General features: G+C 36.5%; 2 protein-coding genes across 4 annotated transcripts in view; both read right to left on the minus strand.

The window, feature by feature from the left end:
* The window catches only part of BRIP1 (BRCA1 interacting protein C-terminal helicase 1), a 186,372-nt gene extending 173,030 nt beyond the window's left edge, over positions 1 to 13,342 (minus strand). The window contains exons 1-4 of the mRNA XM_032321453.1: positions 12,173 to 13,342; positions 9,388 to 9,510; positions 8,133 to 8,244; positions 4,847 to 5,020 (exon numbers count right to left, since the gene is read on the minus strand). Coding sequence (XP_032177344.1) covers positions 4,847 to 5,020; positions 8,133 to 8,244; positions 9,388 to 9,483 — 382 coding nt within the window. The 5' untranslated portion in view covers positions 9,484 to 9,510; positions 12,173 to 13,342. The remainder of the gene's footprint in view (positions 1 to 4,846; positions 5,021 to 8,132; positions 8,245 to 9,387; positions 9,511 to 12,172) is intronic.
* Positions 13,343 to 14,017: 675 nt separating this feature from the next.
* The window catches only part of INTS2 (integrator complex subunit 2), a 49,166-nt gene continuing 39,920 nt past the window's right edge, over positions 14,018 to 23,263 (minus strand). For all 3 annotated transcript variants that reach the window (XM_032321310.1, XM_032321309.1, XM_032321311.1), the window contains 6 exons: positions 21,470 to 21,668; positions 18,734 to 18,985; positions 18,264 to 18,371; positions 18,028 to 18,133; positions 16,197 to 16,373; positions 14,018 to 16,090 (listed from right to left, as the gene is read on the minus strand). In XM_032321310.1, the coding sequence (XP_032177201.1) occupies positions 15,921 to 16,090; positions 16,197 to 16,373; positions 18,028 to 18,133; positions 18,264 to 18,371; positions 18,734 to 18,985; positions 21,470 to 21,668 (1,012 nt within the window). In that variant the 3' untranslated portion in view covers positions 14,018 to 15,920. The remainder of the gene's footprint in view (positions 16,091 to 16,196; positions 16,374 to 18,027; positions 18,134 to 18,263; positions 18,372 to 18,733; positions 18,986 to 21,469; positions 21,669 to 23,263) is intronic.

A 23,263-nucleotide genomic window follows, 5' to 3' on the forward strand; every position in this document is an offset into this window, starting at 1 on the left:
ACCCAAAACAATAATTTAGTTTTAGAAAAACTGAATTGCCATGTGCCAAATAAGATTAACCCCAATTCATTTTTTTTTTAATTACATTATATGCATACAAAAAGGCTTATCTTCTTGTTCTTTATAGCACGGAAGTCTGCAGGAAGTTTACCAAAGTCTTTAAAATATAAAGTTATAAAGAAATAACATCTATCTAGAATATATTTAAAAAAAAAAAAAAAAACCTCATAGAAATCAGTAAGAAACAACCCAATAGAAAAATGGGCAAACAAATAACAGGCAATTCACTAAACGGGATATTCAAACTATCAGTAAACATATAAAGAGATGCTCAACCTCATCAGTCACCAGAGAAATACCAATTAAAACTCAGGCGAACACCAAAGATGCACCACAACAGCTAAAATTTTAAACTGGAAATATTAAGTGTTAACAGGTATGTTGAAAAATGTAACTTCCAAATACTGCTAGATGTAGGGCAGCAGGGTAAATAAACTGGTTCAACCACTTTGGAATTATTAGCAATATCTATTATAGCAGAACATAAGCACACACTATGACCAGCAATTCCATTTCTAGGTATAAGTCTAATAAAAAAATATCCATTTGCACTAGAATGAACAAGAATGTTCATAATAGCATTAATAACCAAAAACAAAAACCACTCAAATATCTAACAGTTGTACAACAAATTAATATGCTGTAGAAGTAATATATAAAAACTAGTACTATATACAACACCACCAATGAATCATAGAAATACAATGTTAAGCGAAAACAGACAGGCAGTACAATGTGCAAGAGTACACATATAATTACATTCCTATAAAGAGGTAAAAATCATCAATGGTGACAGAAAGGAGGACAGCAATTGGGGAGGGCCTCTATAGTGTAGGTTATGTCCCATGTTTTTTATCTAGGTGGTAGTTACAGGACTGTTTACTTTGTGAAAATTCATCAAGCTTATACACTTAAAATCCACACACTTTTCTGTATTTAGGTTATTTCATATTAAAGAACTTACTTAAAAATACAGAGTATCAGAATACAACCCTGACCACATCTGAGTCTTCGAGAAAATATTCTAAGCAACTTTAACTCACAGTCACATTGAGCATATATTGACAACTGATTTTTTACAAAGGCACAAGGTAGTGGATAAAACAGTTTTTTCAATAAATGATGCCAAACAATTATATATCCAAATGCAAAATAAATGAACTTGGATCTATACCTCACATGATCTACAAAATTAATTTGAAATATCTCAAACTAAAAGTAAAAGCTAAAACCAGATTTGATTTAAAAAAAAATTTTGTACTTGAAATATATAAAGAACTCTCAAAACTTAATAAGAAAAAAAAAAAGAAGATCTGAACAGTCATTTCATCAAAGATACAGATGGCTAATAAGCACATGAAAAGATCCCCAACTGTGCTAAGTGATTAGGGAAATGCATATTAAAACCACAATGAGATACCACCACATACCTATTAGAATAGTAAAAAAGACTGACCATACAAAGTATTAACAAGGATGTAAAGAAATGAGAACTCCCAGCCACTGCTAGTGGGAATTTAAAATGGTAAAAACACTTTGGGAAACAGCTTGGAAGTTTCTTACGAAGTTAAACATAAGTGATCTAGTCACTTCTAGTATTTACCCTCAAAAAAATGAAAGCACATGTCTATAACAAAGACTTATACAGAAATATTCACAGTAGCTTCACACGTAATAGCTTAAAACTAGAAACAACTCAAATATCCATCAACAGGTGACTGGATAAACAATTTATAGTAAGTTCATACAATAGAATATTACTCAGTAATAAAAAGGAACAAATTGTTGATACATGCAACATGGACAAATTTCAAAAGAATTATGCTAAGTGAAAAGCTAGACAAGTAAGCATACAAACTAAGATTCCATTTAAATAAACTTTAAAAATGCAAACCAATCTACAATGATGGAAAGCAAATCAGTGGTTGTTGGGAAAAAGTGAGTCATGGAAGCTTGGGAAGGAGGAATAACAAACGGGCATAAGAAAACTTTTGAAAGTTAGGGACATGTTCACTACCTTGACGCTTTAAAGGAGGTACGCCTATATCAAAAATTACCAAAGTGTACCATTTAAATATATAGTTATGTCAAGTATATTCCAATGTTTGTTTAAAAAAAAATACAGGTTGTAGGGGCACCTGGGTGGCTCAGTCGGTTAAGCATCTGACTTTGGCTCAGGTCATGATCCCAGGGCCCTGGGATCGGGACCCCATTGGGGTCCCTGCTCAGCTGGGAGCCTGCTTCTCCTTCTCCCTCTCCCTCTGCTGCTCCCCCTGCTTGTGCTCACTCTTTCTCAAATAAATAAATAAAATCTTAAAAAACAGGTTGTATATAAACATAAACCAGAATTTCTATAATTATCTCAAAATCAATTCCATTCATTCATACAACAAATATTTATCTAGCCCCTACCACATGTCAGGCACTCTGTTAGGTACTAAAAATACAACGATAATAGAAAGGGAGTGGTTGGGTTATGAACATTGGGAGGGTAAGTGCTATGATGAGTGCTGTGAAATGCGTAAACACAATTCACAGACCTTTACCCCTGGGGCAAATAATACATTATATGTTAATAAAATTAATTAAAAAAAAATACAATGATAAGCAAACTGACATGGTCCCTGACCTCAGTATATAGTCTGCTACGGGAAGCAGAGCTTGACAAATGATGTACACAGAAATACAGATAATACAAACTGTGACAAGTGCTATGAAGGAGAGGTGCACGGTGAGAAGACAGAATAGGGAAACCAAATCTAGTCTGACAGAAAGGTCAGTATGGCTCCTTCAAGGAAATGATATTTAAGCTGAGACCTAAAGGAAAGATGGGACTTTCCTCAGAATAAATACTAACATAAGCAAAGTCTCTGAGGTAGGCGAAAGCATGATCCTCTTAAGGAATGGAAAGAAAAGCCAAAACTACTAAGGGTCGAAACAGTATAGACAACACTATTGGTCAATTCTCCAGCATGTATTCAACCACTTCTTCCTCATTCGTAACAGAATCATATTTTAGTTCAAGTATCTACCCTCCTCCATATATGGTCATATGTTTTAGAGGAAGATAACTCCATCCTTTGTTTTAGAAGTGGATACTATTTACGGCACCTGGATGGTGGTGGGTTAAGTGCCTGATTCTTGATTTCGGCTCAGGTTGTGATCTCAGGGTTATGAGATAGTGTCCTATGTGGGGCTCCGTTCTCCTCAGGAGTTTGCTTGAGATTCTCTCCCTCTCCCTCTGCTCTTCCCTCTCTCGCTCTCTCTCAAATAAATAAATAAAATCTTTTTTTTTTTTTTAAGATTTTATTTATTTATTTGACAGACAGAAATCACCAATAGGCAGAGAGGCAAGCAAAGAGAGAGGGGGAAGTAGGCTCCCCGCTGAGCAGAGAGCCCAATGCAGGGCTCGATGCCAGGACCCTGGGATCACGACCTGAGCTGAAGGCAGAGGCTTTAACCCACTGAGCCACCCAGGCGCCCCTAAATAAAATCTTAAAAAACACAAAAAAGAGAAGTGGATGCCCTTTAGACTTAAGTCAGTTATGGCAACCTCTTTTCTTCCTGCCAGTGAATAAAGGATGACATAAGTAAAAGCAGGAAAAGAAGGTTTTACGTGCTCTAACCACGAGATGGCACTTTGGACTAGTATCAATGGAGATAAGAGGTTTTCATGGAGAAATAAGGAAGAACAAGATGTATAGGATGTCTCCTAGGTTTTTGGCTTAGATAAAGAATGGTTAATCCTTTCCATATACTCAACGCCAAAGAAATATTTTTAAAAATTAATAATCTTGTGATATTCTTAGTACACTTATCTTTTTTTTTTTTTTAAGATTTTTTTAATTTATTCATTCGACAGAGAGAGATCACAAGTAGGCAAAGAGGCAGGCAGAGAGAGAGAGTGAGAGGAGGAAGCAGGCTCTCCATTGAGCAGAGAGCCCGATGTGGGACTCGATCCCAGAACCCTGAGATCATGACCCGAGCCGAAGGCAGAGGCTTAACCCACTGAGCCACCCAGGTGCCCCTTAGTACACTTATCTTAAATCTAGTATGAACTGTTTAAGGATCATATTTAAAACATACCTGATTCTCTACTCAGCCATAAAAAAGGATGAAATTTGGCATTTGTGACAACATGGACGGACCTAGAGAGTATTATGCTAATGAAATAAGCCAGACAGATGAAAGAAAAATACCACATGATTTCACTTATGTGGGGAATCTAAAAAACAAATGAATAAACAACAAAAAAAGCAGAAACAGATCCATAATCACAGAGAACAAACTATGGTTGCCAGAGAGAAATGGAAGATACAGGCTTCCAGTTACAGAATGAATAAGTCACAGGAATAAAAGGTACAGCACAGGAATATAGTCAATGGCACTGTAATGACATAAGGCAATGGATGGTAGACACACTTGTGATGGGCACAGAATAACACCTAGACTTGTTGAATCACTATGTTGTACACCTGAAACTAATGTATTAATACAGTGTGTCAATTATACTCCAATTACAAAAACTATGTATATAAAAAGAAAAAAAAAAGCTAGCAAAACAAAAATTTAAGCTAGCAAAATGTCTGCATAAATTAAAAGTCAAGCCAAGAATAAAATAGTACAAGGCTGTCTATCATATGTGTTACCTAAAAATAATTCCAGAGAAATTAGGTGGAGATACATAGTCAATTATGCTAAGCAAATGTATCTTAGTTAAGTCTCACAACAGCAATAATTAAGACGACTACATATACCAACAGAGCCAGGCAAAAATATAAACTACCTTGATAAGTTGATGAAGTGTCATTTCTTTCAGAAGGTGGTGTACTTGGACTGTTGAAATGATGTGAAGTTCCTTCGTTCAAGTCAATGTTTGTAAAATTCTTTGAATGGCATGCACAACAACATGATGATGGTACTTCAGGTTTTTTACTTAAGCTTTCATCCACTGGCTTCCCTAAAAAAAAAAAAAAAAAAATGAAAGAACCCAAGTTGTAACAGTTCTCATTTAAAAAACATTTAAAAAACTGCAACTAGGATGAGAAACCACCCAATTTGCCCAAGATTGGGAAGTTTCCTAAGATACAAGATTGTCATTGCTAAAACTGGAAAAGTACCTGGCAGATCTGGGCAAACTGGTCACCCTGTCTCCAGCATCAAATTACAACAAGAGAGAAATACCTACACTAGAAACGCTTATAGAGAAGTTAACATCAATTTAATCATTTGTAAAAATCTGATAATAGTCAAAGATTAATAACGTTAACTAGCTAGGTATTCATTTATATTGAGATTTATTAAAATATTAAGCAGGGAAGATTAAAATAAAGACCTAAAGTATATTCTTAATTACTACTATTTCCCTGAAGAAATAAAGCTCAATACATTAAATAATGTAAATACATAAGGGCTACATAATTTCGATTTTATATATCTATTTCAAATAGAAACATGTTTCATGATATATCAATTCTTTTTTTTTTTTAATTTTATTTATTTATTTGACACACAGAGAGAGATCACAAGTAGGCAGAGAGGCAGGCAGAGAGAAAGAGGGAGAAGCAGGCTCCCGGCTGAGCAGAGAGCCCAATGTAGGGCTCAATCTCAGGACCCTGAGATCATGACCTGAGCCAAGGCAGAAGCTTAACCCACTGAGCCACCCAGGTGCCCCTGATGTATCGATTCTGATACATGTACCAAAATCTATTTTAAGATCAACATTCAAATAAAACAGGTAATTTTTAATACTTAAACAGAATACATTTTTGCTATTACATAATTGTAATAGCAGTCTACATTGTGTGCCTACATGTATACTACACCAGATCTTAGCCAAAAGGCCAAGAAACAATTGCCCACATATACAAAAACATAATTCATAGATACTAAAAAAAGTGAAAAGTTATTTTCTATTAACAGTATTGACATTATTTTCCCATCTGTACTACATATATACTACTAATTCTATTTTCTGTCTCCCATTAAAATTTTAGAGTAACAGATTATCTCATTTTTCCCCACAGAGTAACATCATTAACAATCAAAATGAACAAAAGTTATAAAATTTTTACTTTTTATTTTTTAAGTCTTATCAGTAGCATGTTTCCTTTTAAACACACACACACACATATATAAAAATACATAAATACATACCTACATATACTTGTGCTTAATTTTAAATTCTCCTACTACTTTAAGTCAAATCCATCTAATATATAACCAAAATATATCCAATACTGTATTTCAGATTCATTATGTATATTAGCAAGACTTTCATAAAATAAATGTTACTAGGCTTTTGTTAGCAAATTAAGTAAAAGTAATAGAAAATAATGTATTTATGAAAACAATATTACAATAAACTTTTGCTTATCTGGCATCCAAACAAGTAGAAAAATATCAACTAGAATGTTTTCTTTAGAGATTTTTATGGTCTAATATTATACAGAAGGGACAAATAAGCAAATATATTAAAGGATTTACTCAAAGGGATTATTTGTGGATGTTACAGCATCATGACAGGCCCATCTCTTTCATCTTTTACATATAAATTATCATAATCATTTTCATAATGATAACTAAGCATTCCAAGATTCTTATATAGACTCTGAATCATCAAAGGACTATATTATGTTCAAAACTGTTTTAGAATTAACAACATATTTTGCTCAGTTGAAACTCTTTTGGAAGATATGTAACTTGGGGCAACTGGATGGCTCAGTTGGTTATGTATCTGCCTTCAGCTCAGGTTATAATCTCAAGGTACTGAGATCGAGCCCTGCATCTTGATCTTCTGCTTCTCCCTCTCTGCTACTCCCCCTAACTGTGCGCTCTCTTGCTCACTCAATATCTTTCAAATAAAATCTTAAAAAAAAAAAAAAAGGAAGATATACAACTTACAAAAAAAATCTTAAAAGAGAATCTGTAGCCAAACTATGGAAAGAACCTAGATGACCTAGATGTCCACAAAGAGATGAATGGATAAAGATACGATGTGTATACACACACACACACACACACAACGGAATATTATGTGGCCATCAAAAAAGTGAAATCTTGCCATTTGCAACAACGTGGATGGAACTAGAGGGTATTATGCTAAACAAAATAAGTCAATCAGAGAAAGACAATTATCATATGATTTCTCTGATATGAGGAATTTGAGATGACGGGGTGGGGGGGGTGGGTCATGGCAGGAAGAGAGGGAAAAAAATGAAATAAGATGGGACCGAGGAGGGAGACAAACCATAAGAGACTCTTAATCTCAGGAAACAAACTAACGGTTGCTGAGGGGGTGAAGGGGGAAGAATAGGGTGGCTGGGTTATGGACATTGGGGAGGGTTATGTGTTATGGTGAGTACTGTGAAGTGTGTGATGATTCACAGACTGTATCAAATAACACATTATTTGTATTGAATACACAATTTGTATACAAACAATACATTATTTGTACTGAAGCAAGTAATACATTACATGTTAATTAAAAAAAAAAAAAAAAAAAAAGGAGGGGCGCCTGGGTGGCTAAGTGGGTTAAGCCTCTGCCTTTGGCCCAGGTCATGTCTCAGTGTCCTAGGATCAGGCCCCGCATCAGGCACTCTGCTTGGCGGGGAGCCTGCTTCTCCCTCTCTGCCTACTTGTGAACTCTCTCTCTCTCCCTCTCAAATAAATAAATAAAATTTAAAAAAAAAAAAAAAAGAATCTGTACTTAAATTAGCTAACTAGGAGCATCTGGCTGGCTCAGTCGTTAGGCATCTGCCTTCAGCTAGGGTAATGATCCCAGAGTCCTGGGACTGGGTGCCGCATCAGGCTCCCTGCTCAGCCAGAAGCCTGCTTCTCCCTATTCCACTCCCCCTGCTTGTGTTCCCTCTCTCACTGTGTCTGTCTCTGTCAATAAATAAAATCTTTACAAAAATAAAAATATAAATAAACAAATGAATAAATAAATAAATAAATTAGCTAGCTAGAACATGGTTTGAGTCAGTCTGGATAAAAAAATACTTAAAATATTAAAAAAATATTAAAATTTTTTTTCTGGTCTAAGAAACCTGAAGTACCAACCAACAACTTACCACTAAGAGACTGTTGCCATGCCAAAGCAGAACAAAGTAAGGCTAAGCTTTTCCCACTTCCTGTGGGGCTCTCCAACAAACAATGTTGCTTACTATTTAATCCTCTGACAATCTATGGACACAAAAATGATAAAAAAGTCAATAAACAGTTTACTTCATTAGAGTCTCTCTCCATCAACAGTATAAATACAACAACAATGAGAAGTAAGGTTGCACTTCCAGGAGTTCAGCAATAGAAGGAAGAACCAGTATTTAGTTAAACCTAGACTTTATTCCTTTATATCACTCCCTAAAATTATTATGGCCTTAAAAGGATATCAAGCAAAAAAGAAATGGAAAAAAAAAAAAAAAAAAAAAGCAATCTGTGCTTTAATTATTTCTGTAAAATTAGAAAACAGCACATGAATATCTTTGATGAAAACTTAATGGATGCTGCTTTTGAGAGTGTAAATTGTTACAACCACTCTGTACAGAAATTAACAATTCCTAGTAAAACGGAAGATACCCAACTCTAGCAAGTCCAGTCCTATGTATATCGTCCAAATTTTTCATACAAGAACACAAGGAAACCTGTATAAGAAAGTTCATAGCAGCATTGTTTAAATTGCTATAGGATGTAAACAACTTTAAAGTATATCAAAAGAAAATGGGCAAAAAAATTCTCGTATATCCATAAAACAGAATACTATACAGCAAGTAAAATAGATTAACAGTTAACAGGCCTACATCTTAACAATTTAAGCAAAAAAAAGTCAACTTCTGCAGGTAGTTATAGTACATCATTATGCAACATTTAAAATATGTGAAGTAAATATTGCTTACAAACAAGGTATAAACTCAAAAAATACGGTAAATTTTTAAATATTCAGATTTAACAAAGTTGGAAAGTTGGTTTACTTGTTTGTGTATTCATTTTCTATATGAAAACTATCTCAAAAAATTATAGTGAGAAATATACTGTTCTGTGTAATATATATAGCAAGTATTTTGTAGAAAGCACTAATTCTGCAAAGTAAACAAAAGTTCCAACTGAGGTGAGAATATTTTTCAGAATGTTCTCCTTTGTCTCCATTGTAACAATGTATATATACAGTTTAGTTGTGATCAGTATTATTTTTCTAAAGTTTAAATCTTCTTCAATGAACTGGCAAATATTTTCAATCCATGTACTATCTGAAAACACAAATGTAGTTTTATGTATTATAAGCACCTGTATCTTAATAAAGACTTAAAATAACTATTGAAAAATACTTACAGAATTCATCATAGCAAGCTGTGATGGGTATGCTTTATAAGGAAAGGTAATCTTCACCCCACCAATTGTATATTCAGACCAAACTGAAGACATCATGCTTTACTATTTACTTCAGATTCCTAACTGCAACAGAAATGAAATCAAAACTGAAACAATACCAAAGAAAACCAGATAGGTTTTCTAGGAAACCACTAGGACAGATGTCTGAAAATAAAATCTGGAATAAATGTTTAAACAAAACAAATGGGAAAGTAAAAGAATTTCCTAGTCTTATAAATCACAATGGTTGACAGCATGTCTTAAAATCTGACAAATGTGGATTTGTATTCCTGGGGTGCCAAAGCTGTGGAGTAGGAGTTAGAAAGAACAAGCTCTAGACCAGGTTCTGAAAACAACTCATATGTGTTACCTTGATCATGTCTCTTCACTTCTCTAGATTAAGATCTATATCTGTAGTAACCCCTAACTTAAAAACTGTTATGAGGGGGGCGCCTGGGTGGCTCAGTGGATTAAGCCGCTGCCTTCGGCTCAGGTCATGATCTCAGGGTCCTGGGATCGAGTCCCGCATCGGGTTCTCTGCTCCGCGGGGAGCCTGCTTCCTCCTCTCTCTCTCTCTGCCTGCCTCTCTGCCTACTTGTGATCTCTCTGTGTCAAGTGAATAAATAAAATCTTAAAAAAAAAAAACTGTTATGAGGGAAGCAATGCCTTGGCATTTAGTAGGTGCCCAATAATTCTTATTTAAAAGTCAGGGGGGGTATAATGGAAAGATGAGTTTTGGACTAAAGCAAACCTAAATTTGAATTCCTCTGTGTGAGTCATTTAACCTCTCAGAACTAATTTGTGCATCTGTGAAATGGATATAATACTACCCACCTGATAGGGTTTTCACAAAAATTAGCCAGGCATTGAGTTAAGAATTAAATAAGATAATGTCTATACATTATATGTATATAAGGCACCCTATGGCACCTGGGTGGTTCAGTCCTTAAGCTTCTCTTAGCCTCAGGTCAACATCTCAGACCCCTGGGATCAAGCCCCCCATGGGTTCCCTGTTCAGCAGGGAGTCTACCTGTTCCTCTGCCTCCCCTGCCCTCCCACGATAGTGCTCGCTGTCTAATAAATAAAATCTTTAAAAATCAATAAAGTAGAGGGTGCTTGGGGTGTTCAATCCGTTAAGTGTCTACCTTCAGCTCAGGTCATGATCCCAGGGCCCTGGGATGGAGCCCCATGTCTGGCTCCTTCCTCAGCAGGGAGCCTGCTTTTCCTTCTGCCTGTAGCTCCCCCTGCTTGTGCTCTTCTCTCTCTCTCTCTCTCAAATAAATAAATAAATAAAATCTCTAAAAATAATAATAGAATAAAAAATAAGATAATGTGCGCAAACTCCAATATCTAAAACAGAAGCGATCTACTTTTTTTTTTTTTTAAAGATTTTATTTATTTATTTGAGGGAGAATGAGTGAGAGAGAGCATGAGAGAGAAGGTCAGAGGGAGAAGCAGACTCCCCAAGGAGCTGGGAGCCCGATGCGGGACTCGATCCTGGAAGTCCGGGATCATGACCTGAGCTGAAGGCAGTTGCTCAACCAACTGAGCCACCCAGGCGCCCCAGAAGCGATCTACTTTAATCCTCCTTCTAAACCAACTTTTCTTTCTTTCTTTTTTTTTTTTTAAGATTTTATTTATTTGACAGAGATCACAAGTAGGCAGAGAGGCAGGCAGGGAGAGAGAGGAAGGGAAGCAGGCTCTCTGCTGAGCAGAAAGCAGGATGGAGGGCTCGATCCCAGGACCCTGAGATCATGACCTGAGCCGAAGGCAGAAGCTTCAACCCACCGAGCCACCCAAGCGCCCCTAAACCAACTTTTCTTAACCCAAGATACATAGATGTAATTCAGAAACTGTGATCTGATGTTGCATGCATAAGTTTCTGTGCATGACTGCATTTTTCTGAAAAAAGAGTCCGTAGATTTCTCATTCCCAGAAACACATCCTAAAGAAATAACTGAAGAGAGGAGGGGAAATGATACACACTGTTATTACTTGGCAAATGTGAAAAAAAAAAAAATAGTAAACTCAATGTGGGGATGGAGTGATTGTTGAAATAGCAATGCAACTGATTAGAAAGCCAGTAATAACCTTAACCATAGCCTATGGTTATTCTAAGTGGAATATTCTAAATGGAAAATTATTTTCCAGGTCTAATTTTTGGGATTCTGTGAAGAATCCAACTGTGAAGCTGTGAGAATGAGATTTGGTGGAATCCAACTCTAATCTGAACCAACAACTCAAGGCTGGCTAGTTACTCGGAAATAACCTCGAAATAATCCATACCCCGCCCCAGGTGTAACAACAAACATCTCAAAATGGGGTAGCTTCCCCCATAACAATGGAATAAAGCAAACAAAAACACATCACAATTATCTGCCTGGGGGTGCCTGGGTGGCTCAGTTGATAAGTGTTTTTCTTCGACTCTGGTCATGATCCCAGGGTCCTGGGATCTCCCGGCTCCGCGGAAAGTCTCCTTCTCCCTCTCCCACTCCCCCTGCTTGTGATCCCTCTCTCGCTGTCTCTCTCTGTCAAATAAATAAAGTCCTTTAAAACAAACAAACAAACAAAAAACAATTACCTGCCTCCCACCGTCGCCCCCTGCCGCCAAGAGTTAGCACGAGGCCCCGGACTATACTAACAGGGGTGGGCTGGCTGGCTTCTCCCCAACTTTTCGTCCTCAACCCTTCCTCCTCCCTCAGCCCGTGGAGATCCCAGAGCCCCTGGTGATCCAGTCAACACCAACCGGCCAGCAAGGAGTTTGGGCGAAAGCAGAATGCACTGCTCCAGCCGGCTTCGCTCTCGCCCCCACACAGAAGACAGACTTGCCCGTCCTGAGGAAAACGGACGCACCGCTGACTGGTCTCCGATTCACGGGAGAAAAGGAAACAGATACCTGCAAGCAAATACAGTGGAGCGCGGGCAAAGAAGGTCACACGCCTCTCTCTCTTGCTAAGGCGGCTGCTACTACCCGGGCCTGGTGGCAGGCTCGGGGGTGCTTCAGCTTTTCTCTCCAGTCCACATCAGTCCCCTCAGCTACGTTTTCCCCTAGAAGAATTCCCGCCTCCCACCCCTCGACTCCTGGCATCCAATCGCCGGGCGAGCTCAGACAACCAATCATCTGCCAAGACCAGAAATCCAGCAACCAATCTTGGTGCAAGGTCAGGGGGCGAGAACTCTGGCACCCAATGGAAGCCTACGCAATTAAGAACGGGCCCAAGATACCTGGCGGCACCGGAAGGCGAACCGCAGTAGAGGGAAAGACTCGCCCAAATCTTAAAGGAAAAGAGTTCTTTCCTGAATTCCTAAGGCTCTTAACTGACTTTTTGACACCGGTGATTTAACCCGTTAATGGATTTCTTAGAAACTCGAAGTGTCTATTCTTAAAGTCTATAGACCAACAGAGAAGACACACCTTTAAGCCTCGCGGATTTCTCCGCGCATTCAGCAGCGCCACTCAATTCAAATTAGAACTTTGTAAGTAGTCAGGCGAACGAAAAGCTTGAGGCGGCAATTGCCAGAATGAGCCAAACGAGGCGAAAAGGTTCGATGACAACCAGCTTACAGGATCTCATAATATTCGAGGCTTTTCCAGATACCAAATTAAACCAGACAAACGCTTCCGATGTCTTCTACTACCAGATAACTTCTTCCTCTATTTAAAGGCTCACCCACCTCTGTCCCTCCGGAGACCAGTTTATTCTTCTCTGCCAAGAAGTATACTTAAATTTCCTCAAAACTAGGTTAATCATGATCTCTCTGAACTGCTCTTTTTAAAGAGTTATGTATAGTCTAAACTTGGCTAAAATACTAGTGTCCAAAAAAGCAAAACCTGAGACATTTTCTCAAATTCGAGAAAACTGGTTTAGGAGAGAGGTTTGCGGCAGGAGGAAGCGGCAAGAGGGGAACTGATGTGCCTCACTTTCACTTTTACTACACTGTCGCCAAATGACAAAACTTAGTCATGAAAATAAATTCTGCCCTTTACTTATAATACCTCAATTTACATCAGTGCCTATTATAATACTGAAAAAAAAAAATTCCCAGTATAATAATAGGGAGATAGTTAAAAGAATTCAATCATCATGAAGCCAATAAAATAATTATAAAATAAATTGCTATAAACCATAATTATAAAAATTAAATAACTTGCAAAAATAATTTCATATAAAATTAATTGAAAAAAATAAGCAGATTCCAGCTGGGTACTATGAATTTCATTATGTGACGATATGTGTACATAAGCAAAGATGAAGGGAAAGTACTAAAAATGTAACTTAATAAGACAGTGGAAGGATAATTTATAAAAATAAGTCCTCAAAAAGGCAAATTGTTATTCTGCATTTACAAATTTTTAAAATATCTAATCTTTTAAGTAACGGCTCCAGGGAAACTATTCTGATCTTCCTCTCCTTAATTCCTAAGACTCTCCAGTGACTTTAGCTTGTATCGCCATTTGATGTATGTGGCATAACGGAAAGGGACACGCTGAGACTGGAGCCAGACAGTTCTGGATACCAGTCCCTTGAAATGTCCCTTTCAAGTTAGCAGCAGTGAAATGAAACACAAAAAACTACAAGCACATTTGATAAAGAATATGAATGTTTATAAACCAATATTCAAAATAGCTGCACACATCTGTTTTCACTTGAATAAAAAGAAATCACATTGTGACAAATCTTATAACCTTAACTTAAAATACATGAATATTAACATTTACTAATATATTTACACATTTTATTTACATCATCAACAAATCTGATGAAAAAGAGCATATGTTATTTTAACACAGCAGGTTTTGACCAGTCTTTGAAAAGTGATCCAGGAATGTGCACGGCATTTAGTTAGAAAACATATTTCAACCCTTTTCTGATTTCCTAGAGGTTACCTACTCACACAAAATATTCCAAAGCCTCTGTTTAAAAACTAAATAAAACAAAACAGGAGCAGTTGTTTTTAATCTTAAAAGACTTATAAAACTGCCTTGTTTAAAAATATGAAAATTCTTATGGTACTTTTTAAATGGATGCCTTTATTTTTGCATCAAAATTACTTCATTGAATATTAAGCATCAGATAAAAGTTATAAATATCCTATCATCTAGGATACTGTGTACTTCATGATTTGAAATAGCTACAAATTAGTTCTTGTATAATACCCTTATGAGGTAGGGCCAGTAGTAATCCCATTTTACAAAGGAGGAAAATGACATATGCCTATATGCTAGTGAGAAGACCAAAGTCAAATTTCTTTTCTTAAAAATCACACTTCCTTATTAGCCTACCTAATTTCTTTTACAGGTGAACAGGTCTGTTTCAAAGCAGAGAAAAGAAGGGGTTGGGAGGAGTGTATTCTTCAGGTATATCTCAGAAAACAAAGAGAAGTAACTTCTATGTTGGATTCTTAATTAAAGAAAAATAAATGGGACTATGGTTTACCTGAATGCATCTACCTAATCAATGGAAGTTACTAACGGAGGACTGCAAAATCCTTCAGCAACATGGTACTTTACACTATTTTTAACTTTTCCTGAGGTCCAAACACTGTATGTTTTTTCTTACTCAGAGATCTTCTAAAACTATGATGTGAATTATAATCCTGATGGCACACCAAGAGCTCTTTAATCTGGTGTGTTTCACTGCTCTAAACTTTAATTAGATCCCAATGTAATTCCCCCCCCTGACAATTAGGTAAGTCAGTAAAACATTATAAAAATAAATCTTAAAAAAAAAACTAAATGAGATCTCCTTTCAGGTTCTTCTTTGCACAAAGATGTTTCTGTAAACAATTCTAAATTAGTAACTTAAAATTCCAAATTATTCAAGTATCTCTTTAAACATATCTCCATTTTAGTAAAAATTGAAGCAAACGTGTAAAATCTTAAAATTCTCATCTGTAATTCCATGGAAATCATTTACAAAAAGCTATTTGCCTTTTTTAAAGCCTTCTCAATACTATTTCTTGAGAAGCAAAACTCCATCTCGCATTACTACTACTTGTCTTGCAAGTTTTAACAGTTTCTACTGGGTATTTAAACTCCTAATTTTTCCTATATTCTCCCTTCCCTTTTTCTCCCTCTCATCATTGCATCATTGTCACATTGTTATTAGCTAACATTAAACACTAGGGCTGCCCACAGACTCATCTTTATAAGAAATTAAAGGCATGGCACTGTTTCTTCATTGCAAAAGTAAATATAAGGCCAAATTCACTTTCTAAAAATGAGGTTCTTAAATGTGCTCCCAACAGAAGAAAACAAAAAGTTCCGCTGCTACAGTATAAACATACCAGCAAAGTAGATTCAAAGAACTGCCAATCAAATATAAGCAAGCATAATTCTTAAAGAGAGTTCTAAACTATACCCATGTTGAACTGAATCTTTTAATGATTCCAAGATGTTACTGTTCCCAATTCAGTTTAGAGTTGTTGTAAGATGCAGACTCATATTGAGTGTATGCAGCAAAAGCTTCATTTTTTTGTTTTAGTTTTTTTTGTTAAATTCCACTAACACTCATGTTTATTATTTCAATTATTGTGCTTTCAATACAATGACAAAGCTGTACATCAGGATCCATACTTCCAGTGTCCCCAGATGCATTTTTATAAGATAAATCTTTACAGATACCAGACCATCCACTTGGTTTCTCCTTTATTTGTTGAAGACCTAAAAACATAAGGAAAAAAAAAAAATTAAGGCAAGGAATCTGGAAAGGAATTTGGCCTTTATGTTTGCGATATTAAAACAACTTTGACAATAAGTTACTACTTACGTGTAATAATTGGATCAATGTCTCTTGTCTGAGTGGCAACATCAGAGGCACAGACTTGCCCTATTTGGATCAGCAAAGACATAATATCCTCATACAGTGGAGGAAATGCTCGACAAAAGGAAACCAAACTTGGCAGAGTTGGCATAAAAAAAGCATACCGCTTAGCCTGTGTTAAAACTGTTGGAAAGAAGTTAAACAATTTTTTACTTTACAGATATAAATTCAACATACATGGTCTATTGAATATACTAAGCACCATAACCTCTGCTGAGATTATTAAATTTTCTAAGATATATCTGATTCCTGCCTTTAGGGAGCTTACAATCTAATAGTCAGCTATCATTCAACATACAAATTCTTATTTTCAAGCACTGTGATAAGTGCATTACATGCATTATTTAATTCTCACAGTTTTATAAATGAGGAAAATATTTATAGAGGAGAAAAACTCTTAAACCTTAGATTAAGAAACTTGTTCAAAGGGGTGCTTGGTTGGTTAAGCATATGCCTTCAGCTCAGGTCATGATCCCTGGGTCCTGGAATTGAACCCCACATTGTGGGCGGGGGGGGGGGGCTGCCACGCTCAGTGGGGAGTCTGCTTCTCCCTCTCCCCTTCCCTCTCCCTCCCACTCATTCTCTGTCTCTCTCTCTGTGTGTCACTCAAATAAAAATGAAGAAATAAAATCTTTTAAAAAAAAAAAAGAAGAATCTTGTTCAAAGCTACACAGCCAGTTAGTAGTGGAGCTGCAATTGAACTCAGGCAGTTAAAGCTCTTGACTGCTAAAAATAATAACATGGGGTGAATATAATGAAAAGAAAAATGAATAGAGTATTATGGGAGCAATAAGAAAGAATATGAAATTAACTAAGTCGTAATTTAAAAAGACTGAATTATAGTTCATTTCTTTTAAAGTAGTTTATTTTCATACCATTTTGCTCTACAAAACAGATGGTGATTAAAATATTAGGGTATGTTTTAGAACTTAAGGAAACAACTAATATATTTATCTTTTATTTAGACATCATGATTATATTTTTCTGGAACTCTAAGTCTTTGTAATAAATTATAATTTGCCTTCTACTGACCTAATGACGTTCAGAAAGCAGATCTGATTTTCATTTGTAAAATATGGAAAACTTTTTTTTCCCTTAAGATTTTATTTATTTATTTATTTATTTAGAGAGAACATGCACATTTGCGAACAGGGAAAGGGGTAGAGGGGGAGAGAATCCAGAGCAGACTCTACACTGAGCACAGAGCCCAGTGCAAGGCTCAATCCATAAGATCCTGACCTGAGCCAACATCAAGAGTTGGATGCTCAATCAACTGAGCCACCCAGTCTACCCTGGAAAGCTTATTATATTTACCTAAATCTATATGTAATTATTCACAAAGTGAAAGATACAATTTGCCTACCTATTCATCTCCTCTATGCTATAAATCACATTTCTTTTTTTTTTTTTTAAATCTTTTTTTTTTTTTTTTAAAGATTTTATTTATTTATTTGACAGAGAGACATCACAAGTAGGCAGAGAGGCAGGCAGAGAGAGAGAGAGGAGGAAGCAGGCTCCCTGCTGAGCAGAGAGCCCCATGCGGGACTCGATCCCAGGACCCTGAGATCATGACCTGAGCCGAAGGCAGCGGCTTAACCCACTGAGCCACCCAGGCGCCCTATAAATCACATTTCTAATTAAAAAAACTTCAAAGAATTGAAAAGATGGCATAAATTAAACTACTAGTAACACAGAAACATCGTACTACTAAATTCAGTAAAAATACGTACTACTTTATGTTAGAAGTTTTTGTTATTGATGTTGGTTGGCTACACACCTGTTAGCAAAGTTCCCATGACATTCACAGCTAAGCGAGCCACACTGAGTGACTTTGGCAATGCATACTGGATACACAAATGAGAAAGCAACTGGATAGCAAATATCTGCAATGCAAAATCAAAATGTTACATGTTTCTGAAGAATTCTTAAGTATTAAAACTTTTTAAATGTTTGATAGCCAGCAAGACTGGAGGGAGATTAAAATTTTCCCTAAGCCTCCAAAATGCTTGTTACCTGTTTTTCAAGTTCTGGCTGTGCAATAAGCTCAGGTATGAAATCCAGACAGATGTGCATAGATGGAATACCTGCGACGGTCAGAGGTAAAAGTTCACATGGATAACCCTATCTCAACAAGAAAGGGGGGGGAAGAGTTAGGAAAAAAAAAAACTATAAGTCAAATGCAGATAAAAATACAAAGAGAGATTTTTTTCTTCCTTTCTGTAAAAGTTGCTCAGAAAGCTACAGTACTCTACATGTATCCTGGCATTTCACCTTTGTGGTGCACCAGAATAGAGATAAATTATTTGAACTTATTAGAGTGAAATAAAATATAAAAACTCTGAATTTGGGGCCATATTGCAAAGCACCATGATCATCTGTGTGATTTCCAATTTCTAACTGATCTCCATTAATTTAGTAATCAAAGCACTACCTCCCCCAAAAAATCAATGTCGACCATATGAGCAACATTCTTTGAAACATACCTGAAAGTGAACAAGTTTAGCAATGTTGGGATCAGCAATGTACATCTGGTGTAAAAGACAACAGATAAGGCACTGAACTTCTCGAAGGTTACAGAGCAAATTGTCTTCTCCTTCCTCGATTCCCTTATTTGAAGCACTGGTAGTAATAACACTTTGAACATTTCTTAGTAAGCTGTCTGGATTGATACCCTTTGCTTTCTCTTCTTCAGTAGGTAAGCAAATCTCCAAGAGAATCTGGACAGCTGCACTATCCTGCAAGCAAATAAAACGGAATTTAAGAAGTTTTTGAGAATTTTGTTTTCACGTGAACCAAAGTGGTAAAACAATTGTTTCTTTAAAAAAAAAAAAAGAAAAGTACTTTTAAGAGCATATATGAGCAATCTATAGGGCAATCATTCTCACCATGTTTAAGGTCGTGAATGCTTTTAAGGCTCTGAAGAAAACTACACACCCTCTCCGTATAAAAATTAACAAGTAAACAAATATATGCATAATTTCAGGGTCATCACATATCACTAAGGAGATCAATGGACTGCAGTTTAAAATCATCTACTAGAAGAGTATTCTGATTCAGTGATATCAAAAAGAGGACCTAAACAAAAGATGACTTCTACCAGAACCTCTGTTCTTTCCTCTTAAATTCCTACATCTCCCAAGATCCTATTCTGTATTCCCCTCTTTTTCTCACCTGGCACTTTTTTCTCACTAATTAATTAATTCTTCTGAAGATGATGGTTAATAATTAATGCCTAAATGTCACTTCCTAAAGTCACTTCCTAAAGCTTCCCCCCCCTTTTAATTTGAAGATGGGCTCTTTATAGCCCTGGTTTTGCAAAGAAAAATTCTGCCTTACCATCTATTCTTCCTGTACAACTCGTTGTTGCTCAGTCTACAAGCTTGAGTGTCATTTCAAAGAACAGTAATTTCCTGAGGGGTGACCCACCTGATGCCCTTTAAAGGAGAACTGTAATGACTCTTATCTAGTAGGAAAATGTAACCAAAAAAAATGAATATATGACATGTATCTCTGGAAGACAGCCACTGCATGGAATCGAAGAAAACAATTACTTCATCGAACTGTTTGACGAACTTGATTATAAAGTAAGGTTAGCTTTATTTTGTAATTATCATTTTTTTTTAAAGATTTTATTTATTTATCAGAGAGAGAGAGGGGGAGAGAGCGAGCACAGGCAGACAGAATGGCAGGCAGAGGCAGAGGGAGAAGCAGGCTCCCCGCTGAGCAAGGAGCCCGATGTGGGACTCGATCCCAGGATGCTGGGATCATGACCTGAGCCGAAGGCAGCTGCTTAACCAACTGAGCCACCCAGGCGTCCCTGTAATTATCATTCTTCAGTTAAAGGGTGTTTGGTTTGGGGTTGTTTTTGTTTGCAGACTCTGATGCCAGACTACCCAGGCTTGAATACTAGCTCCGCCACTTATTTTTTTTTTTTTTTTTTAAAGATTTTTTATTTATTTATTTGACAGAGAAATCACAAGTAGGCAGAGAGGCAGGCACAGAGAGAGAGAGGAGGAAGCAGGCTCCCTGCTGAGCAGAGAGCCCGATGCGGGACTCGATCCCAGGACCCCGAGATCATGACCTGAGCCGAAGGCAGCGGCTCAACCACTGAGCCACCCAGGCGCCCCCGCCACTTATTAATGTGCAGCCTTAAGCAAGTGACTTAACCTCCCTAAGTCTCAGTGTCCTAATTTGTAAAAATGGATAATACTCCCTACCTCATAGGTTGGCTATAAAGGTTAAGTAAGTTAATATACATAAAGAACTTAGAATAGTACTCAGCATATAGCAACCATTAAATAAATGGTAGCTATAATGATCTTCAATCCCTTATATGAAATTCTGAGGGCCAGATTTATTTTAGAACTCGGAATTCTTTTTTTCATGTGATATTATATAACATCTCCAGCAGAGACTAGGAGAGCACACAGTGCAGCCAAACATATTCACATTTTTGCAGCAAAACAACAATCACAATAAGTGGGATAAGGTTATAAATAGCTTCCTATCAATTCAGGTCAAGTTTTGTCACAATGAGATCACATCAGGTCAGGTCTTTCTGCCAACTGAATTACAAAAAAAAAAATGCTTCAGTTTTCATAAGATTTTTGATCTCTGTATCATAGATAAGAGATTGTGGACATATATTATCACTCTAATTCCCCTTATAGCCAATGAAAATATTTTAGAAGCTACATTTCAAATTAAGAAAACATTTCTATTTTGAAGACATCAATTGCTTAACATTTAATCATTCTCACATCTCCTGCCTTATTCAAAAGTTACTAAAGCCTTCACTAAAATTCTACATTGTTATAAAACTTTCCTAAATATAAAACTGAGCTCTTAAAAAACAAACCAACAACAACAAAAAAAAAACTGAGCTCTTCATGTCAAACTGTTTACCAGTACCTGACATTTTATTATATATATATTTCTTGTTCTGTTTGTCTCCACCATTTGGTTTTGAAAACCTTATTTTGTTAAAGTATAAATCTCATTTAAATGGCTACTAAACTAATATCATGAAGATTATTCCTAATTTTAGTAATAAAGTCCATCTGATCTTCAGAAGCAAAGGAACCAGCATTATAATACTTTCTGTAATGAAAGAAATGCGCAATATGTCACTATTGTACATAAACGGCAATCATCTGCTGTTTATTTAACTAATTATATTAACAGGGAAACCCATGCTTTCCTTGACTAAATTTCATTACCTGAGCAGCCAGTAAAGCATTTTTCAATTCTTCTCTGGTAACTTCTGGGCCATCAGTTTGCCCAACTAAACCTATTGTATTATTCTGGGAAGGCCTATCTTGTTCTGCAGTTTCCTTCAGATGAGCACTAAGGTAGGCTTTGGATGCAAGAAGATATCCATTCAACATGTGTAGAGTAATATCCATCAGTGGGGGGCACCTACCACAGAAAGAAGAAAAATACATAAGAAAGAATAAAAATTTATATTAGTCGGGATATGATCAATCAGTCCTGAAAAGCAGTACTTGAGAAACCTAAAAAGAACAGTAACATTCTTCCACTGAAATATTTTTTCTAAAAATAAAAGTTTAATAGGTTTGTCTTATCCTCTAGAAAAGTTTAATATGTTTGTCCTATCCTCTAGAAAAGTTTAATATGTTTGTCTTATTCTCAAGATTATACCGGATATTGAATATATATTAAATATTATCTATTTCATCTTATCAGCTAAGACCAAATATAATGTATGCCCTAGAGAAAAGATTCCTTTTTTTGCAAAAAATGGCATTAAGAGTAAATCTCTTAAATAGGAACCTACAAAGCAGCTGTCCAAAAGAGAAATATTCTATTATTGATAAGAATAAGGAGACTAGGGGCGCCTGGGTGGCTCAGTGGGTTAAATCCTCTGCCTTCGGCTCAGGTCATGATCTCAGAGTCCTGGGATCGAGCCCCGCATCGGGCTCTCTGCGCAGCGGGGAGCCTGCTTCCTCCTCTCTCTCTGCCTGCCTCTCTGCCTACTTGTGATCTCTCTGTCAAATAAATAAATAAAATCTTTAAAAAAAAAAAAAGAATAAGGAGACTAGAACAGAATATTTATTTATTCTTTCTACTCCTGTTTCTTCTTTGGAGCAAGACAACTTGCTATTCCAAAAGTACTTCATCCACTTGACCCAGGATAAGTTATTTACGAAACCTTGGTTTCTTCTTCTATAAAAGGAGCAGTTATTCATACCTCAAAAGTTGTTACAGATTAAGTGAGATAAGAACAAATATAAGGGGCGCCTGGGTGGCTCATTGGGTTAAAGCCTCTGCCTTTGGCTCAGGTCATGATCCCAGGGTCCAGAGATCAAGCCCCACATCGGGCTCTCTGCTTGGCCAGGAGCCTGCTTCCCTTCCTCTCTCTACGCCTGTCTCTCTGCCTACTTGCGATCTCTGTCTGTCAAATAAATTCAAAAAATTTAAAAAAAAAAAAAAAAGAAGAAGAACAAATACAAGAAATATAAAAAAGAAAAAATAATAATAAATTAGTAACCACTAAAATGTAAAAAGCCAAGCCCTGGAGCAACTGGGTGGTTCAGTCATTTAAGCACCTGCCTTTGATTCAGGTCACTCAGGGTCCTGGGTTCCAGCCCCCATTGCACTCTACGCTCAGCAGGGAGTCTATTGTGCTCTGCCCCTCCCCCAACTTGTGCCTGCGCACACGCCGTGCACACTCTCTAATAAATAAAATCTTAAAAAAAAAAAAAAAGTCAAGCCCTTAGAATAACCTGATAATGCCACATCTCAGTTTATCACAGAAGGAACTAGCATGAGTGCATTAACAGGCAGTATAGGTATGTTTATAACATTGGTAACAATGGAAACAGCTTAAATGTTCATCAGTATATCAATAGTTTTTCTGAAATGCCCAAATTTAGTACAGTAAACATCTATGTATTTATAGTGAAAAAAATATGCATCACTATTAAAAAACTATGGCAATGTCTACAAAAATCTCAAGCTCCACTCCAAAATTCTGAATCAGAGATTCTGGA

The sequence above is a fragment of the Mustela erminea genome, chromosome 18, assembly GCF_009829155.1.
Source record: "Mustela erminea isolate mMusErm1 chromosome 18, mMusErm1.Pri, whole genome shotgun sequence".
NCBI classification, from domain to species: Eukaryota; Metazoa; Chordata; class Mammalia; order Carnivora; family Mustelidae; genus Mustela; species Mustela erminea.